The 23,129-nt window shown below is 40.1% G+C and overlaps 1 protein-coding gene across 1 annotated transcript in view; it reads right to left on the reverse strand.

Annotated features, from left to right (window-relative positions):
- Positions 1–23,129, reverse strand: part of CNTNAP4 (contactin associated protein family member 4) — a 503,646-nt gene that overhangs the window by 33,446 nt on the left and 447,071 nt on the right. Inside the window, exons 18-19 of the mRNA XM_033962929.1 lie at positions 18,768–19,007; positions 6,784–7,011 (exon numbers count right to left, since the gene is read on the reverse strand). Of these exons, the coding sequence (XP_033818820.1) occupies positions 6,784–7,011; positions 18,768–19,007 (468 nt within the window). The remainder of the gene's footprint in view (positions 1–6,783; positions 7,012–18,767; positions 19,008–23,129) is intronic.

Here is a 23,129-nt window from a genome sequence, read left to right on the forward strand (position 1 = left end):
AATTTTGCACACAGTACATTTTTAAGGTATGCTAATGAACTAAATGTAAGTTGATAATTGCACATCCCTAATATGCACTGTGACATTTCTGTAATAGCTACCATACCTGTATGCAATTCATCTTGTGCTCAGCTTTAGAAATCTATGTAGTTTCTATGGTAATTTAATAGAAGTTTAAAACATTGTTAACATTAATGGAATACAGCGTGGAAGAGTGTGGCGCAGTGGTTAAAGCTACAGCCTCAGCACCCTGGGGTTGTGGGTTCAAACCCACGCTGCACCTTGTGACCGTGGGCAAGTCACTTAATCCCCCCCATTGGCCCAGGTACATTAGATAGATTGTGAGCCTGCCGTGACAGACAGGGAAAAATGTTTTGAGTATCTGAATAAATTCATGTAAACCGTTCTGAGCTCTCCTGGGAGAACACTATAGAAAATTAAATAAATAAAATACAAATTTAGAGGGGCATTTTTGAAAGGACATCTAAATTTGACTTTGACCATTTCTCACAAAATATCCAGAATTGGACTTTCAGAAGGGTCCATTTTCAAAAATGCTGAATGTCAATTTTTTTTTTTTTAATTATCTAGTTATTCCCCATTTTTGACCACAATGCTGTCCAAGTTAAAAATGTCCAAATGAAGCCCATTTGGAAGTGGAAGGGGGTCAGCTTTCTAATGTACTGGCCACACAGATATGCCAACAGAACATCGGGGCGCATTAGAAGGCACTGCTATGAACTTCACATAAATACTGCCAGAAGTACATTTCACCATGACCCTCTTATAATGTATAGTAAGCCCTCTAAAACTCCAGCAAAACCTAATATACCCACTTTTCCACCACCTCAGTAGCCCTTATGGCTGCAGGTGGCGCCTATACAACAATATAGTAGGATATTGGTGGGTTTTTGTGGGCTCACACTTTCCACCATAAATGTAGTGGTTAGAGTGGCTTATGGGCCTGGCTCCTCCTCTCTATGGTTCACTAGCCCATCCACCTGACTACTTAAGACATTTGTGTGATCCTCTAATAGGCTTTCCCATACCAAGTGTTGTTGTTATAGATCCAGGTACTGTATGTACTGTTTCATTGAAATTTTGGGGTGTGGGAGGGGACCAGTGACCACTGGGGGAGTGTGTGGGGCTCATTACTTAATCCCTCCAGTTGTCATCTGGTCAGTTTGGGTACTCATTTGGCACTTAGATGCTTCTCAAACAGGTCTAGTTGAAAACATCTAAGTTCCATTTAAGACATCCTAGGAAAGGCTTGTTTATAGCTGCAGGACATCCAAGTCTAAGCCCACCCATAGTCTATTTCCTGCCCGTGGCATGCCTACCAAAATTGCCTTTTGTACTCTGGAAGCATAGCAGTTAAGAGGTCCCACTAGACCTCCAGAAAGTCGGTTATGAAAATGTCCACTTGGATGTTTTGACTAGTAAGGCGTCCAAGTGTCAGTTTATGCTGTCTTTTGGACATCTATCTTTTTTGAAAATGAACCCCATAACCTTGTTTAAAAGAAGTTTCAAATGCATTGAGGATAAATTCAAATTAAAACTGTATTATATTGTTAGTAGTGAAAATTGTTATACAAATCAAAAAGTTAAAGCAGGGCAAATTAGGGTATCGATCCATTTATAACTTAATGCTGATGCTGTGAGAAGCAAAGATAAATAATAATAATAATAATAATTTTATTTCTTATATACCGCCAAAGCCATGGAAGTTCTAGGCGGTTTACAGTAAGAAGAGCTGGACAATCAGCGACATAGTTACAATGAAGAATCAATGAATACAATAACAAAGAATGCAAATACAATAAGAAAAAAAGCTGGACTACCAGCGACAAGGTTACAATGTAGAAGCAATGAATATCAGTGTACAGAATAGGAGAGATGATGAACGGACAAAATTCTTAGGTAACAAATCGGTTGAACAGTTTCATTTTTACTAATTTTCTAAAACTAAAATAGGATGAGGAGTGGGTGATAATGTTTCCCAGCCAATTGTTCAGTTTGCCTGCCTGGAAAGCTAGAGTTCTGTCCAGGAAACTTTTGTAACGGCAGGCCTTTATTATTGGGTGGGTAAATATGTAGATTTAGCGTGTGGGCCTGGTAGTATAACCCAGATTAAAGTGGGAAACCAGGTATGAAGGGGCCAAACTAAAGATTGATTTGAAGCAGAGACAAGAAAATTTAAACAAAACTCTTGCTTCGAGGGGCAGCCAGTGGAGTTTTTGATAATAGGGACTTATGTGTTCCCATTTTTTTTAAACCAAAAATCAGGCATACTGCCGAATTTTGAATAATTCAGAGTCTGTGAAGGGTTTTCTTGAAAGTTCCCAAATAGATGATGTTGCAATTGTCCAGCATGCTTAGAATAGAAGATTGAACCAGTAAATGGAATGATGCTGCATCAAAGTATTTTCTGATGGTTCTTAGTTTCCATAATGTCGAGAAGCATTTTTTAGTCAATAAATCCATGTGAGTGTCTAAAGTAAGATATTGGTCGAGAGTCACTCCCAGAATTTTTATGGAATCGACAATAGGGAAGTCCTGACCATTCAAGGAGATTTTAGAATCTTTGATTTTATCGTTATAGGTTGGAGAAAAAAATTTGGTTTTATCTGAGTTGAGTTTCAGTTTGAATTCTGTCATCCATAATTCAATTTGTTTTCGGACAAATGCCAGGTGATTCTTTGTCTCTGAAGTTAGGTTTGTGAGGGGAAGAACTATGGTGATGTCATCTGCGTAGATATAGAATTTGACTTTTAAGCTTTGCAATAGATTCCCTAAAGGGGCAAGGTAAATGTTAAACAGGGTAGGGGATAAAGGGGAACCCTGAGGAACACCGCAAGAGTTTGTCCATCTGCAGGATTGTTTATTATCACTGTAGAATTGATAAGACCTTCATTTTCCTATGTAAAAGTTATTTTAAATCCCATAGTTCAACTATCATTATGTAACAATTTTTTTTGTTATTTTTCTTGGATAATAAGGGGCTTATTTTTAAAAAAGATAAACATCTAAAAGACAGCATAAACCAGCAGTTGGACATCTTACTAGTCAAAATGTCCAAGTGAGCGTTCTCAAAACAGACTTTCTAGACATCTTTCTGGTTACTTTCTCTCCAGTGCATCTAAATCTTAAGGGGGTATGTTAATGGTTTGTTTTTGGTGGACTGAGGAGTTGGACGTACTGCAGGGATAATCAAATTTTTAACAAAATGGCTGGGTTACCATTTAGATGTTTTGTGCTAGACTTGTTTTAAAAATGAATAAGGATCTAAAAGGTGTCCAAACTGACTAGATGATCACTGGAGTGATTAAGCCATGATCCCCAATTATTCTCCCAGTGGTCACTGACCTCCTCCCACTACTCAAATATGTGAAAAAAATAGTACTTTCCAGCCTGTCTTACAGATTCACATGGCACATATACATCTCCACAGCAGAGCAGAGGGGCAGTCTAAGAGTTACTGCAGTGAATGTCACGTTAAAGTCCCAGGTCAGATGTCACTATAACTTGCTTATATTGTATAGTGAGCCCTCCCCAAACCTATTGTACCTACATAAATATGATACCTAAAGGCATAAGGACATCCCATTATATTCCGGCTCTACTCTTCAGCTTGAGTTTTCAAGCAAAGTCCTTGGCATCATCATAGACTCCTCTCTCTCCTTCAATGACCACCTCAACTTCTTGGTAAAAAAAATGCTTCTTTAGTCTTCATATGCTGAGGAAAGTGAGATTGTACTTTCATCATTCTCACTTCATCGTCCTTGTTCAATCCACCATCCTCTCTAGACTGGATTATTGCAACTCCATCTATTTAAGCCTAACTAAAAAAAAACTCCATAGACTTCAGCTAATCCAGAACGCCGCGGCCAAGCTTATTTTCACAAAAGGCAAGGTCGACCACGTCTCCCCACTCCTGTCCAAACTTCACTGGCTCCCAGATCACTCCAGAGTCCTCTTTAAATGTGCCTGTTTAGCCTTCAAGATCCTACATGGCATCCTCCCTCCCGTTATCTCACTCTTCTGGAATTCCTCTAACCCTAATTCCACTAGATCCTCCCAAAAACTGAAACTATCATTCCCCTCTACAAAAGGTATATCCTGCGTAGGAAAACTAGAACATCCCTCCCCTTTAGAACCACAGAACTCTGGAATAACCTCACATCCCCACTCAGAGTTTCAAGTTCCCTCCAATCCTTCCGCAAACACCTGAAAACTTGGCTCTTTTCAAAAATCTAACACTTCCCGCGTTTTGGTTCCCTGTCCATCTATCTTCCTAGCTCCTTTCCTATAACCCTTCATTGTAGCTCCTTTTCAACATAACCCTGTAAACCGTGCCGAGCTCTACGCTTGTGGAGATGGCGCGGTATACAAACCTAAGGTTTAGTTTAGTTTAGTATAGGTGGGTACAGTAAGTTTTGGGTGAGTTTTGGAGGGCTCACTATAAAATATACGCGGGTTATGTGAGATGTGTACCTGGGACTTTTTATGTGACATTCACTGCAGTACCTATTAGAGTGCTCCTTAGTTGTTCTCAGTTGTCTGTGAACAGTTTTCTAGGAATGCTGGTGCTTAAACGTCCGGAAAGCTTGCTTTTGTGCGTTTTTCATGTGGACGTTTTTATATTCGAGAATGACCCAAAAAGATAGACGTATTACGGGCCAAATCATCTTCATAAGTCATTAAAAAAAATAGACATCTTGCAGTTTTGAAAATAAACATTTTCTCCACTGAATTTCTGGACGTCTTACTCAAAACGTCCAAACTCAGACTTAGACATCCTATTGAAAATATCTCTCTAAGCGTTCTTTCTTAATTGCCTATGCCACAAAAGTATAAAAAATGGCTATTATTCCCCTCAAACCTTGCATTTGTGACCAAGATACTGATATTTAAAATTTAACTTTTTTGCAGAACATTCCAGATTGATTCCAAGCTGAGTAAACTTAGGGGCCCGTATGATATCTAGGTTCAAGCAGCGGACCTTGTTTGATGAAAGTGTGAAAGTCACATATAAGAGGAAGTGTCACCAAACTTTTTCCACCTTTTTCACCCATCAAGATGGACTCTGCTTCTGCCACTATGTGACCAGTCTGTCTGAGGCAATTGGAAGTGCCTGTAACCTGAAAGAATGGCATCTCTTCATTGAGAGTTCACACAGGAGCATCAAAGTTGTACTGCTCCATAATGGGAACAAATACCCATCCCTTCCACTGGCTTGCTCTGTGCACCTCAAAGAGGATTGCAACAGCATCAAGACCTTACTAGGTGATTTATGAAAATGGCTTACAATATACAGTGCTTCCCCAGTCATTCGCAGTTGGCAATTCGCGGTACCAGTCATTCGCGGTATTTTCCGACCGCGAATGACTGGGCAGGAGAGGGCAGCCGGAGAAGCAGGAGAGAGCAGCCGGAGCACCGGCGAGTGAAGGAAATCACGCACGGTATGCTCAGACCGCTTCTTCCTGCAGTAAAGTCGGGCCTCACCAATCAGGAGCTGCGTGTCAAAGCCTGGAATGGAACCCCCGCGAATATCGTGGGAGTACTGTAGTTGCAAATCTTGAAAAACTACTCATGCCTATGGTCATCTTTGTATAACTTCAATATAAATACAGTCAAACCTCGGTTTGGGAGTAACCTGGTTTGCGAGTGTTTTGCAAGATGAGCAAAATACTCAGCAAACTTTTGACTTGCAAACCGAGTGTTGACTCGATTTGCGAGCACCCCCCCCGATAACTGACATCGCTCCCCCACGCTCGCAAAGGCCCCCCCCCCGCGCGAACCGCCCCCCCCGCCCGAACAACTTAAACTTACCCCCTCCCCCAGGAAGTTCTTCTAGGCACATGATCTGTGTCTGCGCTAGACAGGGGGAGGTAAGTTTAAGTTGTTCAGGTGGGGGGCCGGTTCGCACGGGGGGGAGGAGCGATGCCGGTTATCGGGGGTGGGTGGGAACATATCAAAGCGAGTTTCCAATATTTTCTATGGGGAAACTCGCTTTGATAAACGAGCATTTTGGATTACGAGCATGCTCCTGGAACGGATTATGCTCGTAATCCAAGGTACCACTGTACATGTTAATTGTGATTCATATGTTGCTTTTAATGACTTTTTTAAAAATGAAAAGATAAAAATATTTTACATACATATGAGGGACAATACATTTAACTATCCTGGTCACAAAAGCAAAGCTTTATGGAAATAACAGACATTTTCTATACTTTATAGCAGTGTCCTGAAAACATTCTCGAGCTGAGGCACATTAAACGCAGTGGCCACAGCTTGAGGCATCCATAAGTGCACAGACGTTGCAGTGATGATATCATGCGCATGTGTGACATCATCACATCGATGTCCGCACATGCGTGAAGGCCCTCCAGACAGGCCCTGAGATGCAAGTGGGGGGGGGGGGGTGCCAGCAGGGAAGAGGGCTAGAGAGGAGAGGTGCTGGCGTTGGCTGATTGCCTACAGGTTGTGCCTTTCACCATGATAGGCACGTCCTGAAGGCAGTCAGCTGGCACCAGTGCCTCTTCTCCTCCCCAGTGTGCCGTGGCACACCCAAAATCTCAGGAGGCACACTAGTGTACCACGGCACATAGTTTGCGATACACTGCTTTATAGGCATGAGCAATTAGGAAATTACACTCACTGCCCAGGAACAAAATTCATGTTACATAGTAATATTTATGTGAAAAAAACTATTATGTATGACTGTATGTAATTTGAAAATAAAAATAAAAGTGAAATTATGCCCAATTTCTTACATACCATTTTTGGAGAGTATAACTGAAAGGTACTCCATATAAAAGGAATTTACAAACAGTAGGAGGCTGGGAGTCTGCATTGTCCGAAAGCTGAATGTGATGATTTCTCTGGTTAACAACTTGTCAGCATATAAAGAAGATGATCGTGAGTTGGTGATATTTTTAGCTATTGCGTAATAGTCTTGAAAACTGTATACTATTGAAGCACCAGCTCCAAACTGTGCAGAAACCTCTGAAATGAAACACAAGTGCTCTGGTTATCTCAACAGAATCCACTGTTACATAACAAAAGCCCCTAGTTCAAAATTTGGTTTTATGAAAACCAACTATCATGTTCTGTTTTCTAAAAGATCTCCAACTGCTTAGTCTTCTTATTTGTCCCTCATAGGCACACACATTTGCAAAATTCTTGTTGACGACAGAATTTATTATAACATATTTAAATTATGTGCTACTTTCCTTTACATAATCACCCAAATTTGAGCATGTGCCCAATTTTCACACACAACTTAATTGAATAACGTACCAATCAGCACTGACAATTGGCTTCTTAACAAGCAATTACTATGTTAAAATTTGTTTTAATTTAAATTTCTGTATGTAAATTTATGTGTGGGATCTATGCCTAAAATTTACAGGTCCGTATATATCACTAGGGAACTGGATTGGAGTATAATAAGATATGATTGTACCCCACTCGCATAACTTCAAAAGGACGCCTCTGTCCCACCACTCCACCACTATGTTGTCTCAGAATCGTGGCTGTCCATCTTGAATATAGTTCTGATAATTTTCCAATTAGTCATATTTTTATAATTATAAATTAAATAAATAGTATAAATATAGATATAAAGTGCATTTATACTTAACTTAATCACAGCCAAACCTGGGAGTCTGACCCGACATGTTTCGCACAACAAGTGCTGTCTCAAGGATCTCCCAAGGTCGCTGCCATCATCCGACTCCAAGTAAGGTATACGAGAAAGTATACGGACTTGTAAAATAGGGCTGGATAGTATATAAATAGAAAGTTTTTTGCCATCGACTGTTAAAATTTACAGTGGCACCAAAAAGGGGATGCAGAAATGTGAGGGTCTTGGGAGATCAGGGGCATGCCTCAAAGTTACACATGTAATAAGGGGCATCCACACTTAACTTTAAGCATGAGATTTTGTCCCAGGTTTCTGCTGGTCATGCCTTAAGTTAGGCGCAGCTCCTGGATATAAGCACTGATCTCTAAACTGTGCCTAACTTTACATGCAATATATAGAATAGCACTTAGGCAGGTTTTACTGACATCAATTTTTTAGGTCCAATATATGGAATTCCAATGTTTATGCCTTCTAGATGCCTATTTTAAGTACACCATTATAGATTTGCCCTCCTGTGCTAAAAATCTGCACTAAGGAATAGATTCTGTAAATGGTACCCAAAGATAGCATTCTGCAAAGGGCACTCTATGAGAATGACTTTTATAGAATATTGGGTTAGTGTATATTTTGCACGAGTATTTATGCTTGTCAGAGGTGGTGTTGATGTTCGTGCCCATCTGATGGAAGTTTGGCATACAAACACAGGTATTCTATAACATAAGGCCTAATTCTGGGCACATCCTGGACCCACCCATGCCACCTATGGCTTTCTGCAATATGAAATTTAGGGGTGCATTCTGTACAATAGGACATAGGGTAAGTCCTCACTTAACTCCTAATCACTGCCAATTAAAAGCTTGTTAGCATCAAAAATTGACTGTTATCACTCTAATTAGCTACTTAGTTTGCATGTGGATCTCGGTTCTGTGCCCAAATTTGTGTGCCTAATTTTGAGCAATCTATATAGAATCCAGCATTAAGAGCAATTCTGCAACAGTGTACCTACTTGGCACCTATTTTTTGAAGGAATAACTGCCTATTTTTCTTTATAGAATATTAAAGTAACCTGGTCCATATGTACCTATAATTTATGGAGGGAAAAGGTCCACTGCAGTAATCCAATACAATTAACAGCAGAGATGAAGGAAGACAGATTGAAAACAGAGGTGTCCACAAAAGTTTAATACTTGGTTGTATTTGACTCAATATGTGTTTTGGCTAGAATAGCCTGAATCAGGAGTCTAGCAGGTGCCGTGGGATAAACAACTTTGATGTGCTGGAAAACCAAATCCTATTTCATAGTTTGTTTGATGCACTCCCTTAGTCTTTGCCCAGTGTCACCTGACCCATGCAGGAAAATAACGATCAGAGATGATGTAAATGTTCATGCCTTAATGATAGACTTGTAGCATTCTACTCATATTATGGGTTTACATGTTAGGTACAACTAACCTGTAAACTATGTGGTATGTAAGATATTGTATTATAACAAAGTCCATTCTATTTCTTTATCGAATCCCTAGGGTAAACAGCATCCCACTGATATATAAATCTTTGTTTCTTTCTTAATAAAATTGATGAAATGTCTCCTCCTCTAGATCAATTTACTTGGATAACATTACACATCTCAAATCTGCCAACATATGTTGTACTTCCTGTCAAGTGCCAAGTGCATCCCAGAATGCACTGGGAGATGGGCCTAAGATTCCGGGAAGGGGCAGGTCCACCACTGTAGTGGAGGGGGACCTGCTGGCCGGACACAAGCAGGAGCCATCCATCCGACCATCAGTTCCAGGTTAGGGGAGGTCCGGGGGGTTCCGGGTGGGGGTGTGGGGTCCGGGTGGGGTTAGGAGGGTCCTGATGGGTTTGGGTGAACTATCGGAGGGCTGTGGTGGTGTCAGCAAGAGGGATTGGGCATCCCTCCTGCCGGTGATGTACGAGGGTGTGGTGGGGAGTGTCAGCAGGAGGGGCTGGGATTCCCTCATGCTGGCGATGTACGGGGGGATGAACAGCCACTAAACATCGCAGCAGGAGATACCTTGCCACGATACGCTCAGCGGCCGCGTCTGTTTACAATGTAGGCCATAATGTTGCTGGCCTACATTTGTTTGCATCTACTTTTAGCCTAGGGAGTTGCATACGGCTGCCTAGATCCGCCTAAGACTACTTCCGGGCCAAGACACGCTCATGCCTAGCCTTAGGCGAGTTTAGGCAGGCTTGCATGCCTCCCTAGGCTCCCGGAGGCGCCTCCAATGTAGGCAGCATGCCTTGGGAGGGTTTTTTGTTTTTTTTTAGAAAATTTGCATCCTGATTGGTTGGTTAGGCAGCAGTTGGCTACCTACAATTGGGACACCGTTTATATAATCCGGGTCTTAGTGGCCATATCCCAAGTGAGCAAATCAAAGGTGTTTCAGGGGTAGGTAAGTGCCACCAATAATCAGTGCATTAAGCATTAAGCTTAGTGTTACCTTAGTAACAGTCAGGACCATCGCGAGTTAGAAACACACCCTATGTGACATATCCCCTTGAGCTCCTATCCCATCCACTGTGTTGCATCCAAGCAGTGAAGACAATGTATAGGACATAATTGTGACATTCCTGCCTCCCTTGCACCTTCTCAGCTGCACTGCCTGCATATAGCTCACTATGGCCCTGGTAAAAGGCCCCCGAGTTATTTAGTTCCATTTGCATTTAGGAGCAGAGTAGGCAGGGCTGGGGATTTTTTTTTCTGCACTCAAAAGCCTTTTTCATGAGTAAGCAGAGGTGAGAGGATCTGGGTGGGGAGTGACTGAGGATGTATATGGGGCACTGAGATTCAGAAGAGCCCAGATGCTAGTAGGAAAAATGGATCTCAGAACATCTTCTTAGTTTTTTTTGGGGGGAAGCATCCTTCCAGGGACAGAACAGCCAGGCCTGAATTCACAGCTCAGATCTTGGGGGAGAAGACTCATTGGATCATAACAGATCTTTTATTATTAGGGAAAGAAACTGAGTTAGTTAGAAATATACAAGCAATATCAGTTGCAGTAAAACCACTCTTTAGAGAACAGCAGATTAAATAGACTTTCACATGTTTATAGTTTATGGTCTATTTATTTATAGTCCTCCTGAGCTAAGGGGAGAACAGTAGTACATATATCATCATATCACATATCCACAGACACTCATACTAAAAGACATTACAATAAAAGCAATCCTATAAATCCTTTATCTTTCATTGCTTTAAACTGAATTGTCTTAATCCTATAATACTGTTTCAAATATTTTCATAAATAAAAAGGTTTTACTTTTTAAATTGCTTTTTAAACTTGACTTATCTAAAGTCAATCTTATCTGTATTGGTGCAAGTAGCCAATTCCTTAGCCTTGGAACAGCTTTCAAAAAAGTACTCTTTTCTTATAATCTCAAAATGGATTCTCCTTTGATCCAGTTTAGAAAGATATGCTTTCTTTGGATCAAAATAATCAACCTAGGCCCAGATTCTTGAACTGGCACCGATATAGGTCACATGTCAGTGCCGGTTTTGGAATCGCACCAACATGAAAGATAGGCACTGGAAATGTAGGCTAGGGTTTTCCAGGCCTACATTTCCAGTGCCTATCTTTGGATGAATTACGCCTATATAGGCGCTTCAGGCTACCTAACGCCACTTCTGGTATTGGTCATGCCTATTTTGGCATTCGGCAGCCTAAAGCGCCTACGTAGGTGCGATTCCCACGCCGATTTTCTAGGTGCTGGTATATGCCTCAAATCTTGATTACAAATGCCATTTGGATGGCACTTTTAAGGAAGTTATGGGCACCTATCGGCGCCTAGAAAATCGGTGCAGGTTTGAGAATCCGGGCTTTAGTTTATAAATCTGTAATACTGTTTGCAGATAAGCTGCCTCTTCCTATGTCAATGCCTTCCAAACAAACAGTAAAAATGTAAGAAATAATTATTTCCACTATTGCAGGGGTTCCCAAACTTGGTCCTGGAGGCACGCAGACATTCAGGTTTTCAGGATATGCAGTGGAGACAATGCATGCAAATAGCTCTCAGGAATATTCATTATGGATAGCCCCAAAACCTGACTGGCAGGGGTGCCTCCAGGACCAGGTTTGAGAACCACTGCTGTATTGGAAGCTTAAATAGATACTTTAAATAAAATCTTAGACACCCTGTAATTAGTTGGGCAGCTGCATCATGGTTCATTTGCAATGATTTTAAAGGGATGCAGAAATGCTCAAATTAAGTAGATTACAATAATCTAATCTACCAAACACTAAATTATGTGCAACTATTTTAAAGTTCTCATAAAGAGGTCTTTTTACCAAGCTGTGGTAGAAAGTGGTCTTAGCATACCTTTATGTGGGTCTTTCCCACATTTTATTGTTATTTATTTTATGTATTTATTTATTTAGATTTTTATCCCGTCCTCCCAGTAGCTCAGAACGGTTTACAAGTAAACATTCACAATGGAGTGAATTGGACATAAAAGATTATACAGTAGATTTAAATACTTGGACATACGAGACTGTACAGCAGTGTAATTATAGTGACTATATAGCAAATTAAGAACAGTAGTTTAAATATAAGTAGTTTAGTTTAGATACAAGTTATTTGAGTATAGGCTGAGAGTGGACTATACAGAAATTTAGGCAGAAGATTAGAATGGAGAAAGAAGGGTAGAAGTGGGATTTAAGGGGTTGGGTGTAGACTGAGGGTGACCTTTAGTTGAAGACTTTACCATTTTCCGGAATGTCATTAGTGAGTTCTGTAGTCTGAGTTGAGGGGGGAGTTGGTTCCAGAGTTGGGGAATGAAGTGGCTGTAGGAGCGTTTGCGGGCGGTTTCTGAGAGGAGGGACCTTCCGGGGGGAATGCATAGGCGTATCTCCGTTTCTGAGCGGAGGGTGTGGGTGGGGATGTAGATGGGTAGCTTGGATTTTATGTAGGAGGGGGTAGTGGCATAAATTCTTTTGTGTGCTGCCAGGGCCTTGAATGCACAGCGTTGGCTAATTGGGAGCCAGTGTTCAGCGCGGCGTGCTAAGGCCATTTTTACCACAGCTGGAAAATGGCAGATTTTTCATTTTCTAAATTAATGAACATGTGCTAACGTATTGTCCATTTCCGAAAATTAGTATATGAGCTCTTACTGTCACCAATTTTGAAGGCAGTAAAGACTCACACATCAATCCCACACTAATCAATTAATGCACAGCAGTGTAGATGCTTAGCTGATTAGCACATAAGCATCTTTTCTCTGCCCTCAGACTTATCCCTTTGGCCAAAAAATAAAATGTTTTTTGTACATAGGTAGCATGCTAGTGCTCACTACAGCTTAGAAAAAGGAACAAAAGTACACTCTAATTCAATTTACTCAATAATTGTAATTTTTAAAAAAAGACTTCTATACTACATCCTGAATCTGTGTCTCAAATAACTGAATCTAAAACAATACACAGATTTTGACCTTAATGTGCAGTTATATCTTGACCCTATAAACAAAATTTAATAGATTTTTGCTATTCTGTTTCCTCCACATTCAAAGCACTTTTGTTTTTTTTCTATGCTCAATGCCAATTGGTTTTCAATTAACCATGATGTTATTACAGTAAATAATTGATTGCAATCTCTGTATAGCAACTTCCACTGATGTATTTAAAATTCATACAAGAGCTGTAAATCAGCCACATAGTTCAATAAAGTATGTCTAAAGATTATAGCTTCCTACATAATGACACTAAATAAATATTAAATAAAATTATAGAGTTTGATGAGTCTTGTGGCACTCCAGCTGCTATTTCTTTTACATCTTGAGACATCCTCTTGTACCTTTATCTTTTCCTTTCTATTAGTCAAAAATGATTGAAACCATTCCAACATGACTTCTGAAAAACCACAGGTCTGAAGATAATGTAAGAGTACCACATGATTCACTTGTCAAACACTGCTGAAATATCTAATATCAACAAAAAATAACTGACGGCTTTCACATGCTCCAACGCTTATGAGCCGGCCACAGTAGAAACCTCTACCATAGCTCTATAAAAGGAGCCCTATATTTTTTTGTCTAAATCTTGATGTATAACATCCACTACTGTTGACAGTGGTAAGGAAATGGTACAGCATAACTTCCAGAAGCTAAATTGGAAAGGGTGGAAAATGTCTTTCTGCAAAAAAAAAAAATAAAATAAAATTCATCACTTGTACCAATAGTACTTTCAATAATCTTAGCTAGAATAGGTAGTGATTATGTTAGTCTGTAATTAGACACAATCCTCAAGTTTAAACTGGAATTTTTCAACAATGATCTTATTGTGACCACTTTCAATTTATCTGACATCTCCCCTTGTTGCAATTAAATATTTACTATCAATGTCAGAATCAGCACAACTTGCGGACCAATGTTAATGTACATTTTAATTAACTTAATTAAACAAATACAAGTCCATTATATCCATTATAGCATAGAACAGGACACATCCATCATTCCTTGAGAGACTATGGAGCTCATTTTCAAAAAAGAAAAATGTCTAAAAATTCACATAAAGGGACACGAAGGGATTTTTTTTTTTTTGTCAAACCCTTCCAATTCACGATTTTCAAAACCTATTTTCTAGGCAGATTTCTATGCTGTGCATTTGCAGTTCATCTAAATCTCAAGGGTGTATAAGAGGTGTGGTATGAGTGGGACTAGGGTGGGCTTATAACTTGTTTTTCTGCCATAATCAAACAATTAGAAATACATCCAGGGCACAATATGGAGCTAGACCTGATTTAACAATAAATAAGTGCCAAAAAGATGCCCAAACTGACCAGATGATCACTGAAGGGATGTAATCGCCCCCGCCCCCCTTTGACACCTTCTCACCCTCCAAAGATGTGAATGCTATGGTGCATACTTGCCTGTATGACAGCTTCAGATATTATGGCCAGTCTTAGTAGAACAGAAAGCAGGTTCCTGGAATAGCCTGGTGGGCGATGCTGTGAACCATAAAGCTGGGAACTCAGGTCCATACTCTACACCAGGGGTAGGGAACTCCAGTCCTCGAGAGCCGTATTCCTGTCGGGTTTTCAGGATTTCTCCAATGAATATGCTTTGAAAGAAATGCATGCAAATAGATCTCATGCATATTCATTGGGGAAATCCTGAAAACCTGACTGGAATACGGCTCTAGAGGACCGGAGTTCCCTACCCCTGCTCTACACTAACTGCTACACTTATGGTTTAATCTAGGAGCCTTCCAAACTTCATCCTAATCCCACTGTACTCACATATAGGTATCATCTGCAGGCTTAAGGGCTATTGGTGTGGTGTACAGGTGGATACAATGGGTTTTAGGTAGTTTTTGAATGGTTCACCATACATTACATAGTTAGATGTATACCTGGAAATGTTTATGTGAGGTTCACTACAATGCCCTCTAGGGTGCCCCACTGCTCTGCTGGGATGTCTTTATGGCCAGTCTACTAAAAATCCTGATCCCTTCTATATCCCAAAATGCTTGTTCTATGTGTTTTTGTTTTGGATGCGTTGAGGGATTTTTTTTGTTTGAAAAAGGTTAAAAAAAATAGACACTGAGCACAAACACATTCATTAAAGAAAATAAAAAATAAAAAACAAGATAGACATTTTATAATTTTGAAAATGGGCATGTTTGGTATTGGATTTTTATGCATGTTCCACAAAAAGTCTAAACTCGGATTTAGAAGTTATATTGAAAATGTCATTTCACAATACATAGAATCAGATAAAATGATGGCAGATAAAGACCAAATAGCCAGTTTAGGCTGCCACTCCTTCTACTAGCATAGGCTAACCTTCTTAACTACTTCCTCTTGTAATGCTTACAAACACAGCCCAAAGCTCAATATAAAGAAAGTTAATCTTTTTAGAACAAACCTCGGGTCCTAAAGAGTAGTTTGTGCCTGGCTCCAGGTTCCCATGGCTAGGGAACTCTTATTCTCTATCCTTCTGGTCAGACTCAGACTGTACTCACAGTCTCTACTCAGCTGAAGGCCACACCCTTCTCTGCCAAGGTTCTAGTAAGCAATTTTTGTCCCTTGTTTTTGCTGTTCTTCTAAGCTGAAAGGAAGGCTTGCCTAGTCACCCTGTCATAAATATACAAGTCATGGTGCTGCTTCATTCTGTTTTCCCTGTTCTTCCTTTCCACAGTAATTAAGGCTTGGCTATATAGATCCTGTACTCATTTCTAAAACCGCAAAGGACTTTCTCCTTTTTCCTTCCTATTGCCAGTATAGACTGTCAATCAGGTTCTATCTTGTTAATCTGCTGTTCCTTAAAGGGTGATTTTAATGATATTGCATGTATATTTCTAACTATTCTCCTTTATGAAAAAAATGGTAGAGATGAAGATAGTATCTGAATTCAAGAAAGTATGGGACAAGCATATAGGGACCATTTCCCTAAGGAACTCACTAAACCCAACTAAAAAAAAAAACCTTAGGGCTCCTTTTACTAAACCACAGAAAAGCTCTTGCCAGTGAGGTAAATTCTCCAACATTCATTCAATTCCTAAGAGCTTCGGAGCATTTACCTCGCCAGCTCACAGTAAGAAACTCTTCCGTGGTTTAGTAAAATCTAGCATTAGATTGTGAGCCCACCAGGGACAGAGAAGGTAGAGATATTACATTTGATATATTGCCTTTTTATAGTATAACTAGTGTTTTAGCCCGTTACATTAACGAGTGCTAGAGTAGATGTCTGTCTGTCTGTTTTTTTTTTTTTAATTTGTCTCTCTCTCCTTGGACACTGTCATTCTTTCTGTCTGTGTCTCTCCCTGGCTCCCTGTCTGTCTATCTTTATTTCTAACTCTATCATCTTCCCTCAATCCTGCATGTGGCCTTTTTTCTTTCTCCTTCCATCTTCCTTCCAAAGGCTGCTCCCCTGTCCTCCACACTTCCATTCAGTGTCTGTCTCCCTCTCTCTACCCCTTCCATCTACTGTTCACCCTCTATCTTGCCCCTTCCATTCACTGCCCTCTCTTCTCTTTCCATCCAGTGTCTGCCCTCTCTCTCTCTCTCTGTGTTCCATATGGTATCTCCTCCTTCCTTGCCCCCTTCCTTTTCCCTTGGTCTGGCATACCTTCCTCCTTCCATGCCTGCCATCTCTTCTTCCCTCCAAGACATTTTCTCCCCCTCTGCTCCCTTTCCTCCTTAAACTTCATCGGGCAGCAGCAGCATTCACAATTCATTGCTGTTGCTGGCTTCAGGTCTTCCTCTCTGGCAGGTCCTGTCTTCATGAAAACAGGAAGTAGGCAGGACCCACCAGAGAGGAAGGTCTGAGGCCAGCAACAACAGTGAATTGTAAATGCTGCTGCTGCCCGAAAAAGCCAGGCCTTGAAGCACCCAAGGCAGACCGCTTCTCTCCCCTCTCAGCCCAACCCCCGCTGACTCTGCTATCTTTCCTTCCCATGCGACCATCCCAGAGAGATGACCTTAATAACAAACCTCCCTCCAGTGTTGGCAGCCGCAGCACGCTAAACAGGCTGCTTCGCGGCTTTCTCCTGCCGTTGAGTCCCTCTGCCGCGTCACTAATGCGGCACAGGGACTCAATGGCAGGAGAAAGCCGCGAAGCAGCATGTTTAGTGTGCTGCGGCTGCCAATGCTGGAGGGAGGTTTCTGCCGGTATGTGCAGGAGAAGCGGTATCGCTCTTAATAAATTGAACAGGTGCGTCTCCTTAGTCGGCCACAGCGCTCGAGTGTGGGCCCGTTGTAAGCGCGCATGCGCTCTCCTGCCTGCCACAGACATACAGAACACGCAGGTAGGAGTGCGCATGTGCCACTTAGGGTTTCATTATAAGTGATGAAAGTTGTTGAATATAATATGCAACTGCTTTGTTTGTCCCGCAGCACAGCAATAGATCAAATGCATGACCCTTACTCCCCAAAATACTCAAACTAGGCAAATGTAATCCTGGATAAGGCTTTAAAGAATTTTCCAAATTCACTAAAATTTTCCAGATTCAATAAAATGTCAAAACATGAAATAAATTGTAATGGAGATTATCCTCAGATTCAATGATTTATGGAAATCTACATCACATCAAATGTGCCTCTAGTGGGACCAGCCAAATTGGACTAATATGTCAAAGTAATATATTCAACCAATTCAAAAATATTTGCTTTGGATTTATTAATCTTTTTTTTTTTTTTACAACATAGCCAAACATATTTGATGCATTCAGGAAATTCTTATAACTTGTTAAACATTTTACAAAGCAAGATCCACACATCTCTCAAGAAACATGGTGGTACGTAGCAAGGAAGTCTACTTTCAAGTATATCACTTTCAGACTGTCGGTTCTAAAACAATATTTTGAAATCGCCAACAATGTGTTCATCTACTGCCATGTACTAATATAGATATATCATGCAAAGAGTATTAGGCCAAAGAATTGTCAATATCAAGGAAATTAGAATCCAATATATACCAGAACAATCTTTCTTTCTTTCTGCCAATATTGTGACAGTAATGAATACTTTCTAAGAAAAAATTCACATATGAAAACCAGATAATGATTTTACCCCCCTTTTATAAAACTGTGAAAGCGGTTTTTAGTGCTGGCTGGTGCGCTGAATGCTTTGCGCTGCTCCAACGCTCATAGAGTTCCTATAAGCGTCAGGAGCAGTGCAGAGCATTCAGCGAGCCGGCTGACATTAAAACTGCTTTTGCAGCTTTGTAAAATGTGTGTGGGGGAGGGGGAAGAGGTGTGGTAATGAATTCTTACTTTAGACAGAAAAAAATGTTAGTAAACTGGAACATTTTTCTATGAACCACTAGATCTTGATATAAAAATAAATATGAATGAATAACCTTAGATGCAGGGAATTAATAACCTTAGATGCAGGGAATTAGCATTTTAGTTAGGGCATCTATTTTCAAAACAGTATCACAGACTAATGATGTTTGGAAGATTCCATCAGAAATACTTATGGTTCCTTTTACAAAGCTGCGATAGCATTTTTAGCGCACGCAGAATTGTAGCGCACGCTAAACCCGCGCTACATGGCTAGAACTAACGCCAGCTCAGCTTTGTAAAAGGAGCCCTTCGTATTTTCTTCATTTCTTTTTTCCAGAAAACTGCCACTGACTCCTATGTTCTGTACGTACCTTTCTTGCAGAATGGCCCAGTGTAAGCAGTGAAAGTACAGTCACAAGAGAATCCATTGTATTTTTCTTTACATTTTCCACCATTGTGGCATAGGTTCCCATAGCTGCTGCAGTGCCCAGGACAACCTGGTGCAACACCAGGTGTTATGTTTGCTCTTTTTTCCAGATCAAGGGCCATACCATTTAACTTTAAAGAGCGAATGCAACCCAGAAAGCCTTTCTGCCTTGAGGCTGTGCCACCTAAATTTGGAAAAAAAAAAGTGACAAGTAAAAATATTTGAGTGATAAACAGTCTCAGGGAGCCATAATAGATCTCATAAATTTGGATTGCTTTTCAAAGATTTATTCATTACTGACCTTAGTTCATTCTCTCTATAATGTTCTTTATTGCAAAGTGAACCACATGGAATGTTTATGAGGGACTTGCAATAATATGAACATGTGTGATCTACTGTAATACTAAAATTTACTACTGCATCACTTTATCTTGGTAATGATTTTAATTTATAAAGATAGCCTGTGGTGCTCTACAAGAATGATGTTGTAAAATGCTAGCAATTATAGACAGATAAAGATATACCAAGAAGTCAGTGTAATAGAACTTGATGATGTCTTGTTTGAAACTTTGTTCAATAAATAAATTACTCTTTCACTAATCACCTTTTTTCTTTATATCCAACACTACTACTTAATTCAACACGTAGCTGATGTGGTTAAGTGAACACTCAGACCCACAGCTGAGGTCCCAGTGAAAAAATCACGGAGCAGCTGTATAGGAGACCATCATAGTTGTTCACAGTCTCCTCCACCATGCAAAGACTAAATAACATGAATTCAAATGAAATAAAATAATACTAAACATCAACTTAACTTTGAATGGTGTGGGTAGTAAGCACAACTGCTCCGGGCTCCTCCTTTATTCTCAATACGCTGACAATTTAATAGAGAGGTCTTCTATCTGAAAGCCATGTATATCTGCATTATATCTAATAGTAATTAACAGAGGCTCCAGAGCCAAATTAAAAAGTAATGGGGAAAGCGGACATCCCTGTCTGGTGCCTCTAGATGGGGTAGAACTTCCAGAGTGAATATCATTTATGTGAAGCTTAGTAGATGGGTTTGAGTAAAGAACCTTGACCATTTTGATGAAATTGTCATTTATTCCAAACCATTTCATAGTCTTAAATAAAAAGGACCACTCCGCACGGTCAAAGGCTTTTTTGACGTCAAGCGTCATGGCAATGAACATTTCTTGTTTGGATTAGGCTTGCAAAATTATGTGAGTGAAAAGCCTTGTCTTGTCACTGGATAATCTGCCCTTCATGAAACCATTTTGGTCCTCATGTATAATTTTGTATAGTTCTGACTGAAGTCTCATAGCCAGAATTTTAGCGTAGATTTTGGTATCCACATTTATCAGAGATAATGGATGATAGTTTTGAACCTTCAGTGGATCTTTCTCTTATTTCAGCAGAACTATTATTATTGATTCAGTGAATGAGCCCTGCACAGCACCCTCAGCAATAAGGTATGTAAAGTAGCATAGGAGAATAGGAAGAAGAACAGGTTGAAATGCCATATAGAACTCAACCGTTAGGCTATGTGTCCCAGGTGATTTAACTCTGGCCAAGGAGTGCAATGCTTCCTCAATATGTTCTTGTCTGAGTGGTGCATCAAGTAACTCATCATCCTCTGCAGTAAGCGTCGTATATGTAAGGTTTTTAAGGCAAGGATCAAAAGAATGATAATCATGTGAGTCTGTGGAATAGAGTTCCTTATAAAAAGACTGAAATTGGTTGCATATGTCATTGTTATTCAGAAGGGTGTCATCATTATCATTTTTGATAAGTAGCCAGTTGGTGGCCAGACGTATTCACTGTTGCATAATAATGTGCAGACTGAATAAATATTTATTTTGAGGTGGTGGTGCTAAGAAGTAGATTGTACTCATATCTTAGTTTGCGAAACTTATTCTGTAGCATCAGATTAGATAAATCTTTGAAGTGTAGCAACTCCGTCGAAGATATTTCTTGTTCCAAGGATTGTAAAGCAATCCGGTTGTCTTTATTTTTCTTGGAGGCATGCAAGATGATGGAACATTACATTACATTACGGATTTCTATTCCACCTATACCTTGCAGTTCAAGGCGGATTACAAAAGATTTGACTGGACATTTTCCAGTGAAGATACAATTTTTTTTTTTTTTTTGACAGAGGAGAGATAGCTGGATAGATTCCTAAGGGGATTTAGGGGTTGGATAGTAAAATGACAGTGCCGAACTGTGTGATATGGACAAAGAGAATATAGTTAGAGTAGGTAAGATTACCATCTAATTTTTGGGGTCTGTTTGCTTGGAAGGTGTTTAGGTGGGTTATTTGGGGAAGTAATATCTTGAGGTAGGTGAAGAATGGTTAAGATATTTGGATGAATTTTTTGAAAAGCAGGGTTTTGATTTCTTTTCGGAATGTTTTGAAGTCGTCCGATGTTGTCAGCAGATTGGAGATGGTATGGTTGAGTTTTGCTGCTTGTGTTGCCAGAAGGTTGACAAACAATTTCTTGCGTAGTGTGCCTTTGAGTGGGGGAAAGGCAAAAGGGTTTGGGGTTCTTCTGTGTCTTGAGGTGGAGATCTGGTTTAAGCGGTTGTTTAGGTAGGAAGGGGAAGAGCCATGTAACGCTTTGAATAATAGGCAGTGGAATTTGAATTGAATTCGTGCTTGTATGGGTAACCAGTGGGAGTCTAAGAAGGCAGTAGTTATGTGATCATATTTTCTGAGTGAGTAGATCAGTCTGAGGGCGGTGTTTTGTACGGTCTGGAGTCTTTTTATCATAGTGGCTGGACAAGGAAGATAGAGGGAGTTACAGTAGTCTAGCAGACCTAAGACTAGGGATTGGACAATTAGTCTGAATTGTGCTGGGTTGAAGAATTTTCTGATTTTACGTAGATTTCTCATGGTTAGAAAAGCTTTCTGGGTCATCTTGTTGATTTGGGACTGCATTGTGCAACATCTGTCTATTATAACTCCTAGGAGTTTTAGTTCGGGTTGTATTGGGTATTTGGTGTTTTTGATTTTCAGTTCTGTGATGGCAGGCGTTTTGGCCTGTTCGAGCAAGAGGAATTTTGTTTTTTCTGAGTTTAGTTTTAGTTTGTGATCCATCATCCATTTTTCTACTGTATCTAAGGTTGTTTCCAGCTTTGTTGTGGTGGTGGTATCTGATGGGTCGAAGGGGAGGAGTATGGTGATGTCGTCTGCGTAGCTGAAGGATGTGACATTTAGGTTATCTAGAGTGGCTCCTAGGGAGGAGAGAAAGAAGTTGAAGAGCATAGGTGAGAGTGGTGATCCTTGTGGAACTCCGCAGGGGTTTGCCCATGGCTCTGATTTGATATCATTGTACTTTACCCTGTAGGTTCTTGATTTGAGGAACCCTTGAAACCAATTGTAGACCTTGCCTGAGATCCCTATGGTGTCGAGTATTTGTAGTAATATAGAGTGGTCAACTAGGTCAAATGCTGCGGAGAGGTCTAGTTGTATTAACACCATCTTTTTTCCCTTACTGATGTGTTGCCGGGCTGTATCTAGAAGTGAGACAAGTAGTGTTTCTGTACTATGGTTAGTTCGAAATCCTGATTGTGAGGGGTGGAGTAAGTTATGTTTTTCCAGGTAGTTAGTGAGGTATTCAGCTACTAGACCTTCTATTATTTTAACGTATCCTCTAATGTAGGATTTGAACGTAGGATATGAACATAAGATTTGAAAGTAGGATGTGATATGCCAGGAGGTATCTGAGACTTTGTTGAATTCAATAATTTATTTTATGTTAGCGTTAGTTTGCTCAATAAAAGTTGGATCAGAAAGAAAAGATGAGTTGAATCTCCATAATCCTTTGTTTGCTTTATTACCAATGTTCTTAAAGGTCAGCAATATAGAAGTATGATCTGAAATCAATATTTGATGTATCTCCGAGGAATCCAGTTTGTCAGCAAGGGAGTAACTGGTTAAGAAAAAAATATATATCCTGGAGTATGATGTGTGTGGTGGAGAGAAAAAGGTGTATGATTTCTCTTCTGGGTGCATCAACCACCATGGATCAATTAACTTTAATTGAGAAACAAGATCCTGTAAGCAGTACCAAGAGCTGGATTTTTTATAAGATACCAGTGATTTCCTGTCTTTATTAGGATCTATAGTCAAGTTAAAGTCACCACCTAGTATATATGGCTTATCTCCTGAAGAAGCAACTTCTTCTGCCAAGATATTAAGATGAGTGGTAGCTATACATAGAGTAGAATTAGTCCAGCGACCCTCAGTATCAGAATTAGATGACAGGATCTAGATGTCCAGTCGTTTCCTGATCAATGTGAT

Source organism: Geotrypetes seraphini, chromosome 1 (genome assembly GCF_902459505.1).
Source record: "Geotrypetes seraphini chromosome 1, aGeoSer1.1, whole genome shotgun sequence".
Lineage (NCBI taxonomy): Eukaryota > Metazoa > Chordata > Amphibia > Gymnophiona > Dermophiidae > Geotrypetes > Geotrypetes seraphini.